This window comes from Acinonyx jubatus, chromosome E1 (genome assembly GCF_027475565.1).
Source record: "Acinonyx jubatus isolate Ajub_Pintada_27869175 chromosome E1, VMU_Ajub_asm_v1.0, whole genome shotgun sequence".
Taxonomy (NCBI): Eukaryota; Metazoa; Chordata; class Mammalia; order Carnivora; family Felidae; genus Acinonyx; species Acinonyx jubatus.
This window is the reverse complement of record NC_069397.1, coordinates 16,828,268-16,853,343: the sequence shown is the minus strand read 5'-3', so window position 1 is coordinate 16,853,343 and position 25,076 is coordinate 16,828,268. Positions and strand designations below refer to the sequence as shown.

General features: G+C 43.0%; 2 protein-coding genes across 2 annotated transcripts in view; one reads left to right on the top strand and one right to left on the bottom strand.

The window, feature by feature from the left end:
- Positions 1-12,956, top strand: part of TAOK1 (TAO kinase 1) — a 143,024-nt gene extending 130,068 nt beyond the window's left edge. The window contains exon 20 of the mRNA XM_027034564.2: positions 3,623-12,956. Coding sequence (XP_026890365.1) covers positions 3,623-4,084 — 462 coding nt within the window. The 3' untranslated portion in view covers positions 4,085-12,956. The remainder of the gene's footprint in view (positions 1-3,622) is intronic.
- Positions 12,957-19,569: 6,613 nt separating this feature from the next.
- On the bottom strand, positions 19,570-24,643 carry ABHD15 (abhydrolase domain containing 15). Its single transcript, XM_015065113.3, has 2 exons — positions 23,351-24,643; positions 19,570-20,520 (listed from the first exon to the last, which is right to left on the bottom strand). Exons 1-2 carry the CDS (start codon positions 24,217-24,219, stop codon positions 19,995-19,997), a joined length of 1,395 nt encoding a protein of 464 aa, XP_014920599.2. The 5' UTR covers positions 24,220-24,643; the 3' UTR covers positions 19,570-19,994.
- Between the last annotated feature and the right edge of the window lie 433 nt (positions 24,644-25,076).

The window sequence follows — 25,076 nt, the reverse complement described above, 5'->3', positions numbered from 1 at the left end:
GTCCAAGCCCCATGTTGGGTGCAGAGATTACTTAAAAATAAAACCTTAAAAAAAAAACTTAAAAAAAAAACTTGACAACTTTAGAAAAACATAAATAGAAACGAAGATGTCTTTAGTCCCACCATTCAAATCACCACAGTTAACAATTTGATATCTTTCCCTCAGAAAAAGCATTCATGTGTAATCTTAAGTTCTTCTTCAGCCTTGGTATGAAATGCTTAGTGTAAAACTTTGTAACACTTTAGTACTTAGAATGTTCAATAATTTTCATACTCTTCTTACTGGAATCCATCTGGCCATAATAATTATTATTTTATCATTTTCTCGTGCCCTTGCACGTGTTCCTTCTGCTGAAAATATCTTTTCCTCCCCTTTGTCTTCCTGGTAAATCTATTTTCTTCCTTCAGAATCCAGTTTCTGCCACTTCCTCTGAGAATACTTTGCCCTCGTCTCTCTCCCTTATAGAGTGAATCACTCCATCCCTTTTTATTTTTGTACCTCATAAATTCGTTATTATGTCTTACCACATTCTATTGAGATTTTGTATTTGCATGTGTCTCCCATGCTAAACTTCATATTCTTTAAAAAGGGTACTTCTGAAAACTTGATACATAAGAACTAAACATTTGTTGAATTAAAATTCTGCAGAGAAGTGACTATTGGCTTAAATCATCAAATACCTTGATATCTGATTTAATGCTCCTTTATCTCTTTTTATCTTTTAAAAACTGTTTATGGAAATTTTCAAACATACACAAGTAGGAATTAGTACAATGAAATCCCCAAGTACTCACCACCCAGCTTCAACAGTTATTAATATTTTGCTAATTTTTTCTTATCTATCCCCCTGCTCCACACGCACAGCTTTATGTGGTGGAGGCAGGAGGTGGGGAAGAATGTCTGGAGTATTTTAAAGCAAATTTCAGCATACCATCATTTGACTCCTAAATATAGGTAAAGACTTTTTGAATTTAACATAATGATAATTCCATTGTGATATCTAAGAAAATTCATAATAAAATTTTAATATTGTTTAATACTCAGTCCATGCCTAAGTTTCCCCTTTTATCTCAAAAATGTCTTAAGTTGGTTTATTTGGATTGGGGCCCAGACAGAGTCTACACATTGCATTTGGTTAATTTTTTTTTTTTTAAGTTTTTAAAATTTATTTAGAGAGAGAGAGAGAGAGAGCTGGGGAGGGGCAGAGAGAGGGAGAGACAGAATCCCAAGCAGGCTCTGTGCCACTAGTGCAGAGCCTGACATGGAATTTGAACTCCTGAACTGTGAGATCATGACCTGAGCCAAGACCAAGAGTTGACTGCTTAACCAACTGAGCCATCCAGGCACCTCTGGTTAATTATCTTTTAAGTCTTTTAGTCTGTAACCACTCCTGCCCCCCCCCTTTTTTTTTTACTGAGGATTGGATCATTTACTCTGTAGGAATTCTCACATATGAATTTGACTTATTTCATTTTTGTGGTGTCATTTAATGTATTCCTGTCTCCTTTACTTCATATTTCCTGTAAACTGGTAATTAAATCTGGAGGCATGATAATATTTACATTAAACTTTCTTTTTTTTCAAAAAATTTTGCAGGTAATTTTCATAAGGGTTACTGTGTACTTCCTTTTGCATCACATCAAGAGATACATAATGTCTAGTTGTCTCACTTTTAAGTGATATTAATATTGATCAGTGGGTTCAGGTTTTGTCCATCTGATCATTCAAGAGTTCTCTATCAACCTTTTTTTTTCATTATCTATTGACTATTATGTATTTTTTAATATTAAAAAAAATCATATACAGCCAACTATCTTTATTTGTAATACCTTCCAGTTTTTCAGAACTGATGATGATGGCTACCCAGCTATGAATCTTTAGCTACATAGAATCTTCTAACTTTTTAATGAAAACTTTTTAGGTTTTTTGGTTTGTTTGTGTTCACTTAAAGTTTTGGTCTGTCTAGAATATGGTATTAAGATGGGGTTCCATTTCCTTCTAGATAATAGCCAGTTGTGCTTGCATTATTTTTTTTCCCATTAAATTAAGTACTGCTTTTGTCTTGCATTAAAAGCCTGCAAACTGAGATCTTCATTCTGTTTTACTAATTATCTGTTTCACACCAATACCATATTTTATTAGAGTGACATTATGGGATGTGTGATAGGGCTAGTTTCCCCTTACCCACGTTTTTTTTTCATTCATTTTTTTACCTAATGAATTTAATAGCCATTTATGATAATTACCTTGATTTATTTTTTTAAAGTAGTGTCTGCACCCAGCATGGGGCTTGAACTCAAGAGTCACCTGCTGTACTAACTGAGCCAGCCAGGCACCCCTGCCTTTGCTTTTAAGAATTTGACTTTGGGGTGTCTGGGTGGCTCAGTCAGTTAAGTGTCTGACTTTAGCTCATGTCATGATCTCATGGCTCATGAGTTTGAGCCTGCATCGGGCTCTGTGCTGACAGGTCAGAGCCTGGAGCCTGCTTTGGATTCTATATCTCCCTCTCTCTGCCCCTCCCCTGCTCACACTCTGTCTCTCTCTCTCAAAAATAAATAAACATTAAAAACCAAATAAAAAAAAAAAAAGAACTTGATTTTAACCTGAAACTAATGTAACATCAACTATATTAAATATAAAATCATCTAATTTAATTAAAAAATGTTTTTTGAATGTTTATTCAACATTCAACAGGCTCCAGTCTCTGAGCTGTCAGCACAGAGCCCAACACGAGGCTGAACCCATGAACCGTAAGGTCATTACCTGAGCTGAAGTCAGACACTTAATCCGACTAAACCACCCAGGCACCCCTAATTTAATTTTTAAAAAAGAACGTGATCTTACACATTAAAAAAAATAAATTGTACATGATTCCTAGAGTACATTTCTTTAATTTCTTTATAGAATTTTGTTTTAAGTTTTTATTTATTTATTTATTGTTAAGTAATCTCTACATTCAGTGTGGGTCTGGAACTCATGACCCTGAGATCAGGAATCACATACTCTTCAAACTGAACTAGCCAGGTGCCCCACATCTCTTTAAATTCTTAAATTTGCAGGGCATCTGGGTGTCTCAGTTGGTTAAAAATCTGACTCTTGGTTTCAGCTCAGGTCATGATCTCACCATGACCTCATGAGATCGAGCCCTGCATTGGGCTCTGTGCTGACAGCGTGGAGCCTGCTTGGGATTCTCTCTCCCTTGCTTTCTGTCCCTCCCCCACTCACATGCATGCTTGCTTGCACTCTCTCTCAAAAAAAAAACAAAAAAACTTTAGGGTGGCTCAGTCAGTTGGGCATCCGACTTCAGCTCAGGTCATGATCTCGCGGCTCGTGAGTTCAAGCCCCACATCGGGCTCTGTGCTGACAGCTCGGAGCCTGAAGCCTGCTTCAGATTCTGTGTCTCCCTCTCTCTCTGCCCCTCCCCCACTCACACTCTCTCTTTCCCTCAAGGATAAATAAATGTTAAAATTTTTTTTAACTTTAAACATACATCCATAAAATAGCCAGAATGAACTATTCTATGATTCACTTCAAAGCTGAGTAATTACTGTTTCCTTAATTTATAGATGTTCTTTTAAATAAATCACCTTTTTTTTTTGCTTTCCTCCCCAACCCCAAACAGATTGAGGAAGAGATGTTGGCTTTGCAGAATGAACGCACAGAACGAATAAGAAGTCTGTTGGAGCGCCAAGCCAGAGAAATTGAAGCTTTTGACTCTGAAAGCATGAGACTAGGTTTTAGTAACATGGTCCTTTCCAATCTTTCCCCTGAGGCATTTAGCCACAGCTACCCGGGAGCTTCTGGTTGGTCTCACAATCCTACTGGGGGTCCAGGACCTCACTGGGGTCATCCCATGGGTGGCCCACCACAGGCTTGGGGCCATCCAATGCAAGGTGGACCCCAACCATGGGGTCACCCTTCAGGGCCAATGCAAGGGGTACCCCGAGGTAGCAGTATGGGAGTCCGCAATAGCCCTCAGGCTCTGAGGCGGACAGCTTCTGGGGGACGGACAGAGCAGGGCATGAGCAGAAGCACGAGTGTCACTTCACAAATATCCAATGGGTCACACATGTCTTATACATAACTTAATAATTGAGAGTGGCAATTCCGCTGGAGCTGTCTGCCAAAAGAAACTGCCTACAGACATCATCACAGCAGCCTCCTCACTTGGGTACTACAGTGTGGACGCTGAGTGCATATGGTATATTTTATTCATTTTTGTAAAGCATTCTGTTTTGTGTTTACTAATTGAGATGTCATAGCATTTGGCTGCCGGGTTTTGTTTTGTTCTTTAACTTCTGGAAAAATTTTGAAAGGGGGAATTGTGTGTATGTGAAAAGAAATTGGCTAGATTGGGGGTAATTTTTGAACACTGCAAAAATAGAATACAGCATAGTGGCGTGAGTCATCACTTTGGGGCTACTGTATTCTAAGAAATTTGTGAAAAGATCTAAAGCCTTCCCCACACCCCAAATTCTTATGAGCCACTCACAGCAGGCAGGCAGCATATGTTGAGCCAAGTGATTATGGAAACACACCTGTATCCCCTCACCAGTGTATTTTCTTTATTAAATTGGTCTGACTTCTCGGCTTCATTTGGAGTAAAAGAGTAGAAATTCACGAACACTAAAGGGTTGCATTGACTTTTACAGAGAGTAGAAAACAACTTAGTTCTTTTTCTGAATGCTGCATAGGTTTGTCAGTTTTTGTTTTTGTTTTGTCCGTTCAATTGTGCCTTCTTTGTGGCATGGTGAGATGGAGGTGCTTCAGGAGATCACAAGTTGTGTGGGAATTGCATCAACAAACCTGTGAGCCTTCAAAGGGGAGACTGGAAGGTGAGAGAGGCCCCTGAAAGTTCATGTGGTGGGTATGTTCAGCAGCAGAGTGAGGAGATGAAGCCTATATATCCTAATGTTTTATTGCTTTTACTGTGATATCTCATCCTAGCTAAGCTCTATAACTCCCAAGACCCCAAACCGTACTTTTACTTTGTACAAAAACAGACATATAGCCAATATAAATCAAATGCCAGAGGTATTTGAAGGATGCCATATTTGCAAACTGCCATCCATTGGAATTCTCATTACACTACATAGACATATCCTCCCCCTTTTGGCTTATGGGATTTCCTGTTTACAAGTAGAATAGCCAATTATTTAAATATTTAGTTGCCATAGTGAACCAGGAGTCACTGAGCCAATGACTTTACCAGCTGCTGACTAATCCTCATCACCACTGTAGATTTTGCTGCATGTGCAGGTCCTTTTTTTTCTTTTCTCTCTCTCTCTCTCTCTCTCTCTCTCTCTCTCTTTTTTTTTTTTTTTTTTTTTTTTTTTTTTGGCTGTTTTTGTTGCTGCAATACTTTACAAACTTTTAGTTCCTTGAGACTTAGTGACCATTTGGCATCATGTTAACATCACACAGTAGGAAACACCACTTCCAGAAGTCTCTAGCCTCAGTGCTAAAGTACTACTGAAAAGGAACTATCAAGTTTGGCAAATTAAAAAAGACAAAAAAAAAGGTTAAGTAAGTTATAGTGGTCAGGGAATCTCTTAATGAAAGCTAACTTTTTTTTTCCCCCAGAGAGGGGCATGTTTTGTTTTGTTTTATGTTTTGCAATGAAGGATCAACCCAACGCTAAAAGTCAGATGTTCCTTGGCATTCCACACCCAGTGTGGAAATTGAGTTGAAGGTGGTTAAGGAGCTATGAGTATGACTTGAAGGAAAAAAAATGTCCTTCCCAGTGACAGATCAGAGTTTCTTACAAGTTATTGCCCTGCCCCCTCCCCAGTTGTCTTGAAGAACCCTTGCTACTAACTCTGGGTCCTCATTTTCATGTGGTCAGAGGACTCCAAGTTAGAATTCCCTAAGTCTCACTCAGTGACACCTAGACCTGAGTGATGACCAAACAGTAATCTATCACTGTTGAAATCTTGGTTTTTCTCAACCAAATTTAAGTCTTCCCCAGGTATGTCAGCCCAATCTCCATGAAGCCTCCCCTTTAGGAGTTTCTGGCATTCATTTAAAGGTAACTGGAAGAAAAATTAATATTTTAATGTAAATTTTTAAAAAACCAAGGTAACAGTAGAATTCACACTCAGTTTAGGCAGTGTTTCAGATAACACTATGATACATTGTCCTTTTGACCATGCTCACGATCACTAGTTATTAGGTGAATATAACATGCACTTGTCCTATCTAATGAAAGGGGCTTCTGATTTTCTGAATCTCTCTTTTCTGGCATTAAAATATTACCGTATTTCAAACAAACTGAGATATATACCTGTTTGGAGGAAAATGATAGGAGAGCTCTTTAGAATTAATTAAATGTCCAAAAATGTAATGGAATTTTATATATTTCAAAAAACTATCATTCAGTCTGGCCAATCTGTACTACTGGAGGGGGTGGAATATGGAAGCAGATCAGTTTTGCGTACGAAACTCTTTAAAATCCAAAATACTACCCGTGATACATGCTAGAGTCTACTTGTGGACTTAGTCAAATCGAGTTATTGAGTTCATATATACTTTTAAAATCGTGATTGAGTACTGACTCAGCATGTCTGTCCAGTAGGGCTTTGTATCTATCTGATTGAATTGCATGACAGCCAGTTTTACATGTAGGTCATGACTATACCTGGATTATTCCATTAAGTTAATTTAATTAAAATATTTATAGTTTGCAAAAATAATTTCACTTAATTGGTTTGTGTGATCTGACTTCTGAGGAATCTCATACATGGTAGGAATCATCAAAGAGTAAAGCTTGTAGCAGGAAAATATGAAAAGTTTTGAGAGATCCTAAAGAAAGAAGCAGGCACTTTCTGAGTCAGTATACAAATGTCAACATTTGATCAAATTAATACTACCTCCTCCCCAGTGTTGGTGTTCACTTGGTATATATGTATTTAAGAAAATAAAAAGTATGGGAAATTTGTCCAGCATATCAGAATGTTGTAAATGCTATATCTGGTATCCAGAGCTTGGCAGTAAAAAGTTTCTTGTGTTCACTGTCTCTCCCATTTTTTAAGTTAGCATTTTAAAAATGCAAAACCTCATACCTTGAAATATATTATTCCTAATTGGGTTTCCTTCCTTTTGCACATACTTTTTCTCTTGTTATTAAAGTTAACTCTAACCCCAAATTATAGGATCTGAAAGTATTTTCATGATATAGAGAATGTTAGCTGGAAAATGTGTTTATATTGTTTTTATTTAGAGCTGCCAGTCCTTTTAGTCCTTTCTATGCCTAGAGATGAATAGTCCTGCGTTTGAACCACCCCACAGGTATAATATGCTTGGTACCCAAGGCCAAGGGTTTATTGATAAACTGAACTTTTTAGCAAAGTCATTATGATTTTCAGCTACCTAGACATCAAGACCATTCACTAAAACTGTCCTTGACACTCCTCCCTATTTTTCCTCACCCCCATCCCCAAATCGAAAACTCTATGAGTATCTTTCTCAGACCGTAAGGCTGACTTTAGTAACTTTCTACTTCTTTAAGTACTAAATGTCTGGCATTTTAAACTTTTATAGAATACATTGTGTTGGACACTGGAATAATACTGTTTATTTTCACCTGTGAAAAAATGACTATTGTACTTGAAACACCTCCTTTGCATTTCTCCATTTGTGCCATTCACTAGTGGAAATAAATTGTATTATACCATGATCTACTGGCTTTTTAAACTGTGTTAAATATGCACATTTTGGTATAGTTATTATCATTTGTATGTATATACTGTATATACATATGAGTGTCTATATGTGTGTATAGATAGATGGATGTAATTCATACTGTACATTTCCATCAGGGTGCTTAAGGTTCTGTTATTTTGTTATTTCAGTCCTCAGTTAAGGCAAGAATGCATGTGTTTCTTAAGAATGAGTATTCTGGGTTGATATTTATGAGAAGGTGGTCATTAGATGCAATCTTTTCTTTTTTACTCCCTTCTTAGCACTTGTGTGGGTGGAAAGAAAGTTAAGTAAATGTGGAACCATAAGTTGCAATGCAGTAAAATAATGCCAGGGGAGGAGCCAGTTAGTGTCTCTGTGAGTTTGTGTTGTGATGCAATAAACGATAAGTGGTGCAGAGAGAAATGAACCGTGGAAATTACAAACACTGGTGGTGATTCCTCTGCCAAGATGATGAAAAGAACCAGTAAGTCACAGTCTCCATGTGCGCGATCTCGGTGTATTTCTTAGTAGTGATGCCATTGATCCTCTTGCTCTTTTTACTCCATTGATACTAACACTTACACATTTTGCTAAGGACCAAAACAGCCAAGAAAGGAATTACTACTAAAGCATCTAAGGTTCTCCTAAACGGTGAGATCAACAGGAAATGGCCACTGGGAGAGAAGGATATGGTATTGGTGTGGGGCTTTCTCCCTTGAGCTGCCTCTTCTTGCTTGCCAATAGTTAAGTTCTTCATGCACCTTCCAGCTCTTCTGAGCCACTACTATTCAAGCACAGATTTGGCCTAACACAGCAACCCTTTCCTGGGAGGTTTATATGGTCCTGCATTCTGTCCCATGCTTACAATGTGAAGTGTGTAGTGTGTATTCAAGTCAGAAAATAATATATTTAAGGTATAGAAGTGTGAATCTCCTATAATGATGGAAGAAGAGGTTCTTGTTTCTTAGATAGAAAACTACCTTCTCTAAGGAACAAAGCCAAAACTTGGGCTGTCATCTTTGAGCTGCTTACCAAAATACAGATCATTATTAAAGAGAGACAAAGTCTCTCTTCTTTTCCCTCACCTAACATGATAGTGCCCCTGAGGTTGTAGCATTGCCTTTGAGAAGGCGCTCACTTACTCTTAAGTTGAGAACTGGAAATTTCCCATCCTCAGATTCCCTAAAGGATGAAGGCTGTGCTGTACACTTAGCAGACTTGCCTCTTGTATGCAAGGACTACTGATTGAAGTCTGTCTTGCTGTGTGTGTGGTTATGTTGTCTGCACTTTTATGAAATCACCACAATAGGTCTGCATTGGAAATGACTATTAATTTGTAAGGAAGTAAGTTTTATTTAAACATTGTCTAGAAAAAGAAAGTGAAGCTGAGAACTCTTCCGTTATTGTGCATTTATATTTTTCTGCTGAATTCCGGTAGCCCCCTTTAAAGTCACGTTGACTAAGTTTTCCCTCGTTTATATTCAAATTTCCAAAATTTCACTCACACAAAGGAAGAGAACCCGTTTGGCCTAATGACAGTCTTCAGATTACAAGAAATATAAATTAATATGCACCTTATCTGCCTCTTGTGGGTTTCTTAAACTTGCACTTCCCTCCCACCCACCCAAAAATAGATATCTTTAAAGAAAATACAGGCGGAGAATTAAAACTGGGGAGCCATTTACTATGTCACCATCACTGTTAACTGTTTCCCAGCAATCCTAACTTTTTGAAGTTGCGGAGAGATTTTTTTGCGTGTATGTATGTGTCTGTCTGTGTCGGGTTTATTTTTTGATTTTAAATATACAAGAAATTCTTCTTTAATGTAGAAAAAAGTGAATCCTCTCTGAAACAGGATGCCCACTGGATATACCAACCTGGACATCTGTAGGTAGTTTGCCATGGAAAAGTGGAGAGAAGATGAGATTTCTGAATGAATGAAAAGGGTGTCTTGATGCCCAAGGAGCCCTCCCCCCCCCCCAAGTACGGGTAATTCAGCCTGCACAGTTTCCTTTTCACTCATAGTTTTTAGCAATTATGAGTGAAAAATCATGTAATTATCTGTAAATATGTAGCTAACAAATTGACCTAGTTTCTGTATTTTTTTGTTTTTGTACTAAAGTTTATAAGTCTGTTCCAGCTAGAGAGGAGTTGCTGTCATTGCCAGTTGTGGTCCTAGCATCTAATCCTGAAACCATCCTAGGTGACATTTTTAGAATTAATGCTTAACTGTTGTTGAACAGGGGAAAGTGAAGCTTAATCGGTCAGGTTTTACATCTTTTGAAGCAAAGTCATTTTATTTAATATAATGATTACATGTTTTCGATCATGAATGAGGTAGGGAGCCTCCCTCCCCCAGTGGCCATGTTTACAGACGTGTGTTTTGTCTATAAAGTGCAAGAGTTTTAATGTTTATGTAAATTATGCAGGTGATAACATTATGGCTTGGAACTGTTTATTGGGCTCTGTAGCTGAACTTTCAGTGAAATGAACTATGTGAATTGCTGGCACATTGATCCCATTTCTGGAGTATTTTTCTATTTCCAGAATTGCATATGTTCCTTTGTCATTATCCCCACTAAACCTTTCTCTAAAATGCCTTGTAGCCTAAGGTATTACAGGCTGGTAAATATAGACGAGGGAAATGCATTTAAAAAAACCCGTGAACCGTCGTTTGTATGCATTCAGTACTGATATGTTTCAGTGGCAACTCTGAGGTCAGTGGAGTTTAGCAAAATGAGATACCAATGTTAATGAAAAGTGTGTACTCTTTGCTTTTGCATGGCTTGGCTTAGCTTCAAAGGTGTATTAGGGCCACTTGAAAGCATGAAAACCAGTTGTATGGGAACAGGTTTCTCTCAGTGGCACATTTTGCTTTTTCTGAGCCCTCAAGTACATTGCCTCAGCATGAACATTATTGTTACTATAAGTTGCACATGGTCATGGAGTGAATTACGTGATTTAAAAAGATGTAACTGCTTAATGTTTTCAGATTCTGGCTGGTCCATGTGACTATTTGGCACATATCAAACAGTGGGAGAGGGGTGTCCTGGACCCTTCTAACCCCCTTGTTGTCATAGACAACTATATTTAGTTTATTAAGATGTTGGCTGCCCCTGGTGTGTTGCCAGATAGCTCTTTTTTGGTGCCCATTCCAAATGTGCTTCCTTGCATTTCATAATATCAAAGAAACCACCACCCTTCTCCCTAACATTTTATGTGTTACACATTTTCTTCCACATTAAATGGGAATTGTGCCTACTTAGAGTGCCCCTCCAATTAATTACATGTATGTGTCCTAAAATAATCCAAGCCAGAGACACAAGGTGGAAGAATTTTTTTAAAAAGTCCACTTGAGGCCAGTAATTTATCTGACAAGATATTTTACCACATTATCTTGACACTTGATATATGAGCCTATTAGGAGTTGCAGGTGGTTTCATAGGGCAAAATCCAAGTGGAGAGGATATGTGGGGTTTCTATTAGAAGATAATTTTCTTCATATTTTACCTTTCCTTTTATGATCCTTCTGTGCTAGGTTAGAATAGGTTAATGCTCCAAATTTATTGAGTTTTGTTTTTTATCTTTTAGAGAAATTTTTACAAAAGCAATGGTCTGATGTAAATAACATTTTAAAGTAATAGTGCACATACCTTTCCCAGACTGTTCCAACCAGATAATTTGTAAATGCTTTAGAGTTTTTTAAATTAACACTTGTGTTGCTAAATCCTATTTATGTAAGTCTGCTAAAATTTTTAACCCATTTAAAACTTAAAACGAACATTTAAATAATGGATGGGTTACTCTGAGCAACCTAGCTTTCAGAACCCCCTTGTTTTAGTGTATGAAAAAGCCTAATGCGCATTAATGAGGTTGGAGAGACTTTGAGAAATATGTATAGTGTATATTTTAAAACAGCTTTGCTTGTATTGTGAAGATTTAAAAACAAACTTGAGATTTTTAACGTAACTATTAACACAGTTTTAACATAAGTTATCCCACTGGGTTTAAGAGCATCTTGAATGTATAATCCTTTTGGTAACCCAGGTTGGTTTCTGCTTTCACCAGTCATCCAAACATATTATTTATGTTTTTAGTTTTATATACTCATTTCCCTTTGTTTTCCTCAACCAGCATGATTTTTTTGCACATGTATTGTAGAAATTTTTAAGAAAAGTTAAAATACATCGTTTTCTCTGAATTTCCTTCACTTCTCTCTTCCTTTCTACTAACCCCTTACCTTACAGGCCACATCGCTCCATTTGCATCATTTGTGCAAATGCCAGGGTTGGTTTTTATTTTTATTTTTGCTATTTACCTAAAAAAAGAAAAAAAAGAAAAAGAAAAATGCTTCAGTCAATTGCTTTTTTATTTAAAAAAGAAAAAAGAAAAGAAAAAAAGCTGTAACCTTATCATTTCCGAGTAGACCATTGAGAGATGAATGCACACCTGTAATGGCCCAGGACCAGCTCTGGTGGCTAAAGGGAATATGTTAACTAAGCAAGAAGTTCTTTTCTAAAAGTGGTTTATATTATTCACGATCTCTTTCCGTTATTCCCACAAGTCAGGGGTCCAGATAAAATGAGGGTTATCAGCTAACTGATATGTTATCATTGAGGTTCATCAATGAATTTGTACATTTCTACTTCCCTTTGGTGAAGGGAAAAATGATGATTTTGCAAGACCTAGATTTTGGCTTGGTTTCTTGCCTCCTTTTTTGGCAGCCTTCATCTTCTCATCTCCCAAAGCCCTTGAGCCTGTAGGGTTTTCGCGGTAGACAAAGGACTTGTGGTCTTTTAAAACTAGGACTGATTTTTTGGTGAGAGATTATCATGTTGAAAGTGATGTTCTGCCACTTTACTGATGACTAATTTTAAATATACACGGTCCTCTCAATTTTCGGACCAAACAGATGCCCACAGTGGAGGCTTATCAAGGGTTGCAATGGGGAAGAAGCCTCTCCCTCACTGTCAGCACCAGCTGGTAAAGGTGACTGTACAGATGTGCATTTTCCTTTTGGTAGAAATGGTCCGCAGCACTAACTGGTAAGGCTTATTGTACAGTATATTGTCAGTATTCTTCTGGTTCAACATACCTTATAGTTCATATATAACCTGTATTAATTGTATAGATTGTGCATTTAAAGCTGTTACCAAGTTGTCAGAACATAAGAGCGAAAACAAGGTCATATGTAATATTTTGTTTGTAAGTATCCTTTGTATCATAGCAAAGGAAATGTTTAAAAAAATCAACTGTAATAAAGTAATTTTAGTACACAGAGTGTCTGCTTAGTTTTTTAAAGTAATTTTATTTCCAAAAGATCAAGTATATTTCAATTAAGTGACTGTTAATCTCAGGCACAGTGCTAGATGTTGGGGCTATTACAAAAATGTGTGAGATACAGGGAAGAGTGAACTCCCTGATACAGACATAAACCCTCCAGTCTAATGGCCTCAGATTCTCTTTGCCCAGAGAATGAAGTCGCTGATTGTGTTGTGGGTGTGAGGTGGTCCTCATTTAGGTTCTGATGGTTCAGTGCAGGTTCTGCGGTTTTATACAGACCCATGTTCTAGTCTGTGTAACTGCAGCTCCTCCCACCACACACAGACACATGAATGTATGTGGTTCATGGACCTTGTACAGAACTTCAAAAGGTCATTTCATCTGGGTGGTTTTACCTTCCCTAATTTGAAAATTCATATTTTCTGCCCCTGTTTGGGGCAAATTTCTAATCTAGCCCCATTGCTTAAAACACTGTTAAAGTGACTATTTTTGCCAGAGGCTAATTTGGGGAGAGGGAGTTTCATGTTTTTTAGTTAGAAAACATTTTTTTAAATGTTTGAGAGCGAGTGAGTGAGCAGGGGAGGTGCAGAGAGAAGGAAAGAGAGAGCATCCCAAGCAGACTCTGCGCTGACAGTGCAGAGCCTGACACGAGGCTTGAACCCACAAACCGTGAGATCATGACCTGAGCTGAAACCAAGAGACGCTTAACCCGCTGAGCCACCCAGGTGCCCCTAACGAAACTTTTAAGTGTCATTTTAAAAAGTAGAATTGTTACCTGCTTTATTGAAGAGAATACTGTCTGAAAAGTACTTTTAACTTTTTAACACAGCTTTTTAACTTCTAGTGTGTTGATACTGAGCTATTTCTACATTAACATTTTATGTAGTGTAATTATGCAGGAGATCCAAGATTAGATCCCAGATCTCTTATGGCCAGCATTTCCAACCTCCTACATAGAATTTGGAGGAACTCAAAAAAGGTTTAAGAAACGATTTCTAGGGTGCCTGGGTGGCTCAGTCGGTTAAATGTCCAACTTCAGCCCAGGTCATGATCTCGCAGTCCTTGAGTGCAAGCTCTGCATCAGGGTCTGTGCAGACAGCTCAGAGCCTGGAGCCTGCTTCAGTTTCTGTGTCTCCCTCTCTCTCCCTTCCCCACTCACAATCTGTCAAAAATAAACATTAAAAAACATTAAGGAAAAAAAATTTCTTCATTCTCCCCACATTTGGGCTCTTCAAACTGTAGTGGAAAGAGAGTACTGTAAAACTTGTAGCTTATATATCCCCTGTCAACAACCCAAATGTCTAATTTGTCATTGTCTAAACACATCAAAGATGCTCTAAGCTATGCTTTAGCTGTCAAAACCTATCCTGACTGTAAAAGAATTTTGAACATAAATAAAAATTTGCCATAGCGTTTGGCTGGCTCCACAGCCACAGTGGCGATAAGCTAAGGCTATCATTTGCATCTCAGAGATGCCAGCTGGAAAATGAGGGTCTCTGTATGTGTAGTGGCCAATTAGTGACTTTAATTGCTACTATATCTGCAGATACTTGTTCTTAATGGTAGAGGAAAACAGAGTTGCTGAGGGCGTTGAGGGTGTTGAGGCTGTGCAGGCTATGCAATAAACAACCTTACGGGTGCCATTTATAGATTAACGTGTGTGGTTTCCCCGCAGAGCTGTGCACTAAGCAGCTCAGAAGACGAATTATTTCCCCTTTCGTTACCATGCTTTATGAAGTCTAAAATGGGCATTATTTACTGTCATCTCAGCCAGTGATAGACTAGAAAAGGCAAAGTATGGCATAAACAGCACTGATTTGGGGTCTGGGCTTTAGCCCCATAACCAGTAATGATGAGATCTTAAAGCCACGTCTTTTCTGACCATTTATAAGAACTAGGAAAACAGTTTTGGGCTGGAACAAATGAACCAATGTGCAACCTGTTAGCTATAACATGGTTATCAGAGAATGTGTGTGTGCACTCGTTTGGGCAGGGGGTGGGGAGAGTTTGCCCTCAATTGAGCAGCCCAGGACCCAGTTCATGCAGGCCTTCCTAGCTTTACCATGAAATTAATAACTGGAACTTCTTGGCCTTGTAAGAATTGGGGAACACATTCCGTCTGAAGGCAAATGCCACCTCATCCTAGAGGTCTTTGAGCTCTGGTTGACAAACTAAGTAGACTTGGACAAGGGGACCTACCTACTTTTATTATTTTATTCTATCCCAACAGACCTTCTGAATTAAGGCCTATTTACAGTCTCAATCTCTTTATGTGGAACAACTTGTAAAATAACTTTCCCAAAGTCCTATGAGTCACAGATAAAGTAGAAAATAGAACCCACATCTCCAAGCTACCTCTTCAGTACTCTATTCCAAGTTAACTAATTGCTCACTGGAAAATATCTCTTTGTAGGTATCATTGATTGGGGAATTTTGAGTTTGCTGGGAAATTATTAGCCCAGAGCAGGAGGCCTGGTTTTTGATTAAACAGAGCTGCCACTGGATGTGCCTGAGAACACAAAGCTAGATGTACAGAAGTGAAGCAACCGCCAGCAAACAGAATGTGCAGCGAGGCTCTGTTAACTCTGCAGGTGGGTAAGCAGGCATGGCTCAGTACACACAGGACTTCAGAAGACAAACAGAGCCTTTGTTTCTGGAGATTTAAAAAATAATGACATTCCATTGTTGCAGGGAGACTGCAATTTATTACTCAGATGCAAACAAGTTAGAAGTTTTTGTTCGGCCACAATGGTGATAAGTACTAGGGTATTACGTCATTACACAGGAAGGCTGGACACGGAGGGGTTAGAGACATTTATTTTTGATGTGTTAGTGTCTTGTGTTTCTTTTAATGAAATTCCATTTTTCTTTCAAACTCTTAGTGCTTCCTGGATACTTTAGAGTATAATTGTCGGGTATCCGAAAAACATCCTCGGTCACTTTGGCAAGGTTATTATTTTTTTAAGATTTTATTTATAAGTAATCTTTACACCCAACGTGGGGCTCAAATTCACAACCCTGAGATCAAGAGTTACATGCTCCACCAACAGAGCCAGCCAGGTGTCCCTTGGCAAGGTTATTTTCATTAAAATCTTTATGTCCTTTTCCAATTCCCAGAATCTGGAACAGGTCTGTGATCTTGATTCCAACCAACCAAAAGTCTTTGCAACTTACCGAGCTCATTAGCATTATTTCAATTCACCACCTCTCAGATGAGAAGAGACTTTATATCTAATCTAGACCACCCTTGGACCACCTGGCTGGCTTGGGGCAAAGTCGGTAGAGCAGGCAACTCTTGATCTTGGGGCTGTGAGTTCAAGTCCCACATTGGGTGTAGGGCTTACTTTAAAAAAAAAAAAAAGTGGGTCACCTGGGTGGCCCAGTCATTTAAGCATCCGACTCTTGATTTCGACTAAGGTCATGATCTCACGTTTTAGAGATCTCACATATTCTGCTGTTAGCACAGAGCCTGCTTGGGAGTTTCTCTCTACCCCTCCCCTGCTTGTTGTCTCTATCTCAAAATAAATAAACACTAAAAGAAAAAAAAACTAATTTAGGCCCCCCCTTATTTCTCAGCACATGTCCCCTCTCTGATGTGTGCCAAATGGCAGTCCAGCTTGCATGTCCCACCAGTTTTGTGGGACTTGCTGCTTCCTGAGGCATTCATTCCATCTCCAGGCACTCCCTACATATAACTTGTCAATCTTGTCTCAAAAACTGTGATAACTAGGGAAGGTTTCTTATGCCATCCATTGTGGCTTGACTATAGAATCACAAATGCTCACTGGCATTGTTACCAAGTCTTACCAAAGTGGCCAATTGTGCCTGCTTGTTTAAGCAGAGAGAGGAATGCAGGTTAAAGTTCATTTCTAAAGGAAGATACCTTGGCGTTACTAAGGGTGGCTGAGTGAAAAAGGCTCTTGTGGTCTGGGTGGAAAGTAAGTACAGAGGAGATCCTGACTCTGGGGTAATTTTGAGGTTATATATAAAGCCAAAATGATACTTCCTGTGTCATGACTTTTTCTAACAGTACTCAAATCTTAGAAAGGATACCTTCACCCAAAACAGAGATGATACCTCCTCAAAGTGAGGATTTGGTGCTTTTTCATACTGTCTCTGGCCAAGCCCCCCTAGACACCTACGTATAAATACATAAAATACTAACTCTTTAAGAGAATCAAGTTCTAGCTAGCACAGTCTTAGGTATCAGAGATCATAACTCACTACTGAGAACTCAACCTTCTGAGGCAACTGTTTGCTTCCTGGCACTCTGATCCAATGTGAGGAGACAGAGGATTCAGTCTACTTCTGAGATCGTGCCTCCTTTAAGCCATGGGGTTTTGGGGAATTTTTTGTTTCTTTGTTTTCTCTTACCATTTGAAGGTGTTAATAAATAATGAAGAGACCAAAAGGAAGGCAAGCAAGTGAATGAGGGCCTGAGAGGATCATGTAAGACTTGAGACCTAGAAAACTCCCAACTCAGAGGTACTTCCTTGGGTTGTCTCAGTTTTTTTTGTTTGTTTGTTTTTGTTTTTGTTCTGGTGCCCTCTCTGAGGCTAGTTTTGTTTTGTTGTTTGGTTTTTCCTTCCTCAACCTCATAACTTGGTATTTTGTTCAAGGATCACATATTCTCTCTGGGGTTCTTCTGGCTGGTTTCATGTAATTAGCTATTAACCAAAGCAGAGCCAATATGGGCGATTCCTTCATTGTTACACTGAAGGACAGGGTCACCCAAACCTGCCCCGATAGGGGCTGCACATTCTTGGCAAAATGAGCTGAAAAAGCAGTGATGGGAAGATGAGAAAGAAGTAGCTTCCTGAGACAGGTTATAAGCACGTGGGGCACAAGGGACACGGAGGAGAAATACCTTAGGGTTTAGGTATTAGGGCCCTGGGTCGAAGGGAATTAATGAAGCCTGGGCTACAACTGAAAGGAAATTTTTATATGTATGTACATGCACCCCACCCCCACAAACTTACTTTCTTATAATAAAGGAAAAGAAAACGAACTACAATTTCTCCAAAAGCTATTATCTTAAAGAACCAGAGTCCCATGGCCAGATACCAGATATCAGAAACAATCCAGAGTTCAGCCCTTGGGGGCTCTGGAAGCTGCGGGCTTAAAAACCACTGGGCTGCTTCCCATTTTGCAGGCAGTTCTGAATGATCCTAGGTCCTGCATGTGGGACTGCAGGACCCTGACTAATTGAAATCCCCACTATACCAGATGCTGGGGGAGAGGGGTGGCCAGATGTCAGTAATTCTTGCTCAGCAAGCCCTGTGCCGAGGCTGATAACCAGCAGTAGGACGGCTCCTTTAGATTTCAGTTCCTTGCTATTTCTCCTGCTCAAAAACGGTGAAAGAATGTTAGATGAGGAATGTGGAGGAGGAGGAGCAAGAAATGAGAAAGAAGGGAAGACATTTTTTCATGACAGGATAATGTGCTTTCGATACAATTGAGTGTTGTCTGCATTTCGGGTGAGATTCTTGGATAGTTCAGAGTTTCTTCCTATTTGATCTAGAAGAAGAAGGCTGGACTAAGATCATCTAAACCTGAAAATTATAGCCCCAGGAATTCCTCATATCAAGCCTTAAACATCTCTCCTCTTTAAAATTGCTTTGCTGTTTGTGAGGCCAGGACGGAGCTTCGGGTCAAAGCAGGTGTCTTCTTTCTTGATGACAAAATAAAACTTCAGGGCAAAGCTCTTAGCAACACATAGAACTAGATGCCTGCCCTATTGTTTAATGGCCTAATCCAAACCAGGATGTACGGATCAATCTGTACGATGCCTTAGTTTACTCTGATCGTCAGCATTATTCCTCATGAAACCAAACACCATAAAACCAGTCACTGAGTGGCCAGATCCAGGAGGAAGCTTTTTCTACATCTACACGGGTGGCCTTTTGAATAAATTGACCAGAAAAACTTGGTAATGGGAAATATTCATAAATCACTGGGTCAGCACCAGCCAACCTCTTGGAACTTTTGCTTTCCCTGGCCCCAGGTGTCTCTCCAGGCTCTGAAGAGGAAGAGACTAGTAGTAGGGTCAGAAAAGAGGGCAACTAACCAGAAAATACCAAAGATACAAGATTTATACTTTTTGCCACTTAGAGAAAGCCCACGTGGCAGAAGAAAAGTAGCTCTGGCTAAGGTTTTCCGGAATAACCTCCAGGAACGGTACCGGAGGGAGCAGCTAGAGTACCTAAGTGTCTGGCTCTTTGAACCATGGTCTGGCAGACTGTGTGTGAGGACTTCCTCTTCCTAGAATCATCGATCTCTCTAGGTTTGAGGTCCTCGCCTGAAGCCCCAGATCTGCCCAACCAAGATTTGCAGAACTAGTCCGGAAGACAGGACCTCAGTCTTCCAGGCACAGACACATTCACTCCATAACTTAACCTCACCACCCCAGCCTCAGCAAGCATTCACTGCCTCTGCCGCCTTTCTCACACTCACGCAAGACTGACACAGCCACACCGCTCTAGGAGCTTCCACAGCTGCTACAGCATGAAGTCAGCAGAGAGCCACAACCACAGAACCGAATGAGGGAAGTGGGACTAAGACACAAACATCCTGTCCTCACTGCAGTGAGTGGCTCCAGATCAAGAATCAGGGTCACAGAGCCGATTATTTATGTGGGACACAGCTCCCCGATGACATACATAAACCCATTTTCTCTGTAGTCCTTTTGAGTGAGAGAGTATTTTCTCCTGAATCCATGGCTTAAATGGTGCTATTCTTTGGTTTAGGAGGTTGATGACAGGAGACAGTGACAGTGACAGCCCAGCTGCTGACCAGGAAGAGCCAGGATGTGTTGAGCAAAGCCTGGGGCGGGAGTGTTCTCCGGGTAAAGTGAGCACCAGCTTGCTGGAAGTCCCATCTCTTCCCACGGACCAGTTCAAGAGAGAAGGGGCTGAATCAGTGATCAAGAGCTGGGACCACCTGCCGCCTTCAGTCCTCACTACCTTGTCAGGACTCTGGCGTGCCCAGCCCTGCTCTTCTGTGCAGGACTAGGGATGTTCTTGGGCCAGGTCTCACCTTGTGTACGATCGCTTCCAGCTAAAGATCTCCTCCAGATGGGAAGAGGGAGAGATCTCCCGCTTCTGCAGGGTTCCCCAGCGACGGCGGCCCCCTAGGAATGAAGCTCGGCGCCTGCTCAGCCCCTTCATCCTCTCTTCCGTTCGGAAGAACTCAGTCAAGGCCCGGAAGTACTCCAAGATGACCTCATGGCTCCAGGCTGGCAAGGGCTCCTGGCGCAGGAAGCCACAGTGGCCTCCGTGGTGACTGAGCAGGAGAAAGAAGTAGGGGTTGCTGTGAAAGAGTTCGGTGGGCAGAAAGTGGTCTGGGGGCCCACACACGGGGTCATCAGCACTACAGATACACAACACAGGCACGGCGGCCTCGTCCACATCCCGGAGGGGGTCGTTGTGGTCCCAATAGGTGTCCCAGCTGATGGGGAAACTCTTGGTGTGGCAGAAGAGGGTCTCCTCAAACTCTCTCAGGGAGCGGCTCCTGAACAGTTTGTGGGTGTCCACTGTGTCCTGCAGGGCCGAGGCGTACCTGGCAGCAAGAAGGTGAACGGGGAAGGTAGGAAGGAGAGGGAAGAATGAGAAAACAAATTGATAGCAGAAGTAATGGGGAGGCGGGGTGGGGGGGGGAGTTCACAGGCCAGATTCTGGCCACAGAAACCTTCTTTGGCCATATAATATTTTTTAAAACTTGCATTTCATTGTCATCATTTAAAGATTTTTTTTTTCTTTAAAGTTTCTACACCCACTATACGAGTGGGGCTTGAATTCATGACCCCGAGATGAAGACTCCCGTGCTCTTCCAACTGAGCCAGCCAGGCACCCCTAAAGATTTTATTTTTTTAAGTAAACTCTACACCCCAATGTGGGGCTCAAACTTTACAACCCCGAGATCAAGAGTCACATGCTCTGCCGACTGACTAAGCCAGGTGCCTCATCATTGTTTAAAACCAGGAGGTTGTACATAAAAGGCAGCTACTTGCGTTCTCAAGGGAAATGGAAAGGTCTGGCAACGTGGGCTGGCATTCCTCAGGGCAACAAGCATTGCATCTCTTCCCTTTTTCCTGTGTCACAGTTCCTACCAGGCCTGCCACTCTTGACATTACCTGCCCAGCCCTGGGGCAGCAAATGACTTTACAGCCAATGATCCATAGTGTGACAGCTCTCCTCCTGATCACAACTTCTGATCCTCTGTAGGGAACTTGCTTTGAATTCTCACCTCCTGAACCCCTGCTAGAGCTCCCTGGCTCAGACTATCCAAACCAGCAGGTGACATCCCCCATCGTTAACATTTTACTTTAGGTTATATTAGCCTTTTTTTTTTTTTTTTTTAAGCTAATATGCTGGGGGCGCCTGGGTAGCTCAGTCTGTTGAGAGTCAGACTCTTGATCTGGGCTCAGGTCATGATCTCACGTGAGTTTGAGCCCCGCCTCGAGCTTGGGATTCTGTCTCTTCCTCTCTCCACCCCATTCCCCTCAAAATAAATAAACTTAAAAAAAAAAAAAAAAAAGCCTAATATGGTGCCCAGATAATGGCAAATAAGTGTGACCTTGAGCAGTGATGCAGGTATTCCTAGAGAGGGCCCAGCAGCAGAGGAAGTGGCTGGGAGTATCATTACTTTACAGGGTAAGCTCCCACAAGGGAGCCTGAGAGCTACTGCTCTGGGGAAGAGGGACATTTTTGCTGCTTCCACCTCCATGGAGACAGCCCAGCACCCTGACAAGGGGGCCAGGACAGGCAGCTCAGTCTTTTGGGTGGTTCAGTCCAAACTTAAGCCAGTTGAATTTGGATGTGCATCTCCTACAAACATTCAAAAAGATTTGCCCTTTTTTTCAATCCCAAATTTCCATGGGCAGGGCAGATGCTAAAGGCCCAGACTTCCTCTCCACTTCTCTCACCTTACTCCAGCTGGTGCCCAGAGTCGGCACTGGTGGTGGTCATTTGGGGATGGAAACTGGCAATTAAGCCATATAAGAACACCTTACCCTTGGATTCCTCACAAGTTCTGGGTTGCCATGACAGCATTGGGCCATTGTGGAGCTCAGGGATTGGCCTTCTCACAACAAAATGGGGCAAGGAAAGAAAGAGGGGGCACCTGGGTGGCTCAGTTGGTTAAGTATTTGCAGCAAATTCGAGGCCTGCATTGGGCTCTCCGCTGTCAGCTCACAGAGCCTGCTTCAGAACCTCTGTTTCTCCCCACACACATATATTTCTGCCCCTCCCCTACTTGTGCTTTCTCTCTCTCTCTCTCTCTCTCTCTCTCTCTCTCTCTCAAAAATAAACATTTAAAAAATCTATTTAGGGGTGCCTGGGTGGTTTAGTGGGTTGAGTGTCCAACTTCAGCTCAGGTCATGTCGAGGTTCATGAGTTCAAGCCCCGTGCTGGTCTCTGTGCTGACAACTCAGAGGCTGGAGCCCACTTGGGATTCTGGGTCTCCCTCTCTCTCTCTGCCCCTTCCCTGCTCGTTTTCTCTCTTTCTCTCTCTCTCAAAAATAAATAAAAATGTTAAAAAATTTTTTTAAACTAATAAAAATTAAGAAAAAAAAAAAAGAGGAAAGAGAAATCACAATTGCCACCACTTTTTGAGCACCTACCCAGTGCTAGGATTTGAACCCCAGTGGTTCTGACTGCACATCCCAGGTCTTTCTGCACACCACACTTTCTGCTATAATGTCTTTGATCTCATTTTGCCATTTCCTAGGAAAGCAACGGTGCATGCTGAGATGTGGTTATTTGCTGTGGGAACATCGATCAGGCCTTCTCAGTGCCAAAGTCTCACCTGTTACAATAATGGTAGATTGCTCTCCTTTTGGAGACTTTTTTTAAAAACTATGTTGACATATTCTTTAAATTTTGGGATTCAATATACCTAGGAATATGCAAAACATTTGTCAAGTCCAAAGAATGTTAAAAATCACGTAACACCAAATTTCTGATTCCTATCACCTCCAGTCTCAGACACTGGAAGGAAACATTCTGGATAATCATTTGTAATTGCTTCCAGAGGCCTCTTTGCTGATTTGACAAACTGTGTGAATTAAGTGGTAAATGTCAGGTGCTGCCTCTGCTACAGGTGGGGCAGGTGATCAGGTTGCTAGGACACGCTGAGGCTGAGGTGAGGCCACGCGCTCCAGGCCAGGAGTCCCTATTTTAGCATAACGATGCGAGCCCATCTATGGCTTTTAAACCTGTTTCCCTGGTTCTGTGTAGACCAGAGGGTCAGGGCAGCTTCAGAAATTGTGTGAGGAGAACTTTGCTCAAACTGCCCTAAACCTATTTGATTCAATACCAGGCAGAGATGTTTCTTGGTCAGCCTAAGACCTCTATTGCCCCCTTGCCCGGCTGGGGCCTCCGTTACCCACCTGCTGAGGGTGATCTTCTGGTGGAGCAGAAAGCCCCGCTCGTAGGGCCAGGGCAGGCCGGCCTCAAACCACTCGCGGCAGCGTAGCACCGGCGAGATGCAGGCGGCGCCGGTCACATAGCTGGAGGAGCCGCACTCGCCCAGGTAGGAGAGCAGGAGCGCTGAGCCTGAGCCCTCGCTCACCGCGAACAAAGGGGCCGCCGGGTGTCGGAAGCGGATGTAAGTGACCGCCTCCTTGAGGTCGGACGGGTCCCCAAAAGGCTGCAGCCGGGGACTGACCAGCGGGCAGCCGTGGTGGCCGCGGCGGTGGAAGATGACCGGGTAGTAGCCGCGCTCCAGGGCGAGCAGGCAGAGGCCGAGCACGTTGCGAGTGAGGCGCCCCCATGCATTGGGGATCACCAGCAGCACCGCGGGAAGGCCCCCGGCGTTGGTGACCCGCCGACCCCGGGGGCAAGGTCCCACGACCCAGTCTAGGGCCACCAGCCCGTCGTCCGCCAACTGCAGGTACTCTCGGGCCAGCTCAGGCCCCGGCCCCACCGGCAGCACAAAGTGGCAGAGGGTCTGCAGGTGGGGCCCGGAGAGCCAGGAACGCGGGCGCGGCTCCAGAGCTGCTGAATGTCGTAAGGCGCTCAGCAGGCACTGGGCCAGCGCCGACGGCTTACAGATGAGCCTGCACCCTCCGGGCAGCGGCTCACGCCCGTCGCTGAACTCGTCCGCGGCGCCTCTGCCGTCCACCTCCTCCTCGTGGTCCCGGCCGCGAGGCCCGGGCAGAGTCCTCGCTCCGACGGCGCGCCGCAGCCGCGGGGCGAACAGGCCGAGCAGGGCGAGCGCGGCCAGAAGCAGGGCGAGGGCGGCGCCCCACGGCGGCATGGCCAGGCGGGAGAGCCCCCGGCGGATAGCGGGCGGCGGGTGGAAGGCAGCGGGGCCGTCCCCTCGGCGAGCTCCCCGCTCTGCCCGCGGCTCCGCCCGGCGGCGGGCAGCTGCCCCAGGCTCTCCTGCGCGGAGGTGGGGGGTGGACGCTCCGGATTGGCCGTGGCCCCGCAGAGGCAGCCAGTTCGGGCCCGGCTCCCCTCGCCCGCCCCCCACTCCCGCCCCTGGCCCTTTGTACAGCGATTGCGACAAGCTGAAGCAGAGGGTGAAAGGAGCCTAGGCCACAAAAAGGGAGTGAGGACGCGCCAGAGGGCCGGAAGGGAGTGGGGAGGGCAGCGAGCCGAGGAGTGGGGTGTTGTCGGCAGACAGTGGGGAGACTCGGAGACCGAGGATCCGGACTCAGGGATGAGCATCAGAGTCCGCGCCGACCCCTCCCCTCTGCCCCGCTTGGTGTGTAGCTGCGAGGGTAGACCCTGAGTCGCTGCGCCCTCAGGGGCCGCAGTTGAGGAGTAGCAAAAGGGAGAAGTGCATAAACCACAGCTCGGGGCGCGGGCTCTCCCGTTCCCGCGGGGCGGCTGCAGCCGGAGCCACCAGCCGCGCCTCCCTCCCGAGGCTCGGCCGCGCTCTCTGACCTGTGTGTTCGTCTCGGCCCCGCGGGCACCCTCAACTGCGCGAGAGCCCAGTTGGGCGGGGGTCCGGCTCAGCGCCAGCGAGGGCTGGGCGGGCGTCCCGCCCAACAGCTGGTTTGCTGCAAGGGGCTCGTTCCCTTGCCTGCATCAGCGTGCGGTCTCTATCCCGCCCCCGCCCCCGCCCCCACCGGGAGCACAGGGTTCCCCAGGAGCCTGGCTTCAGATAGA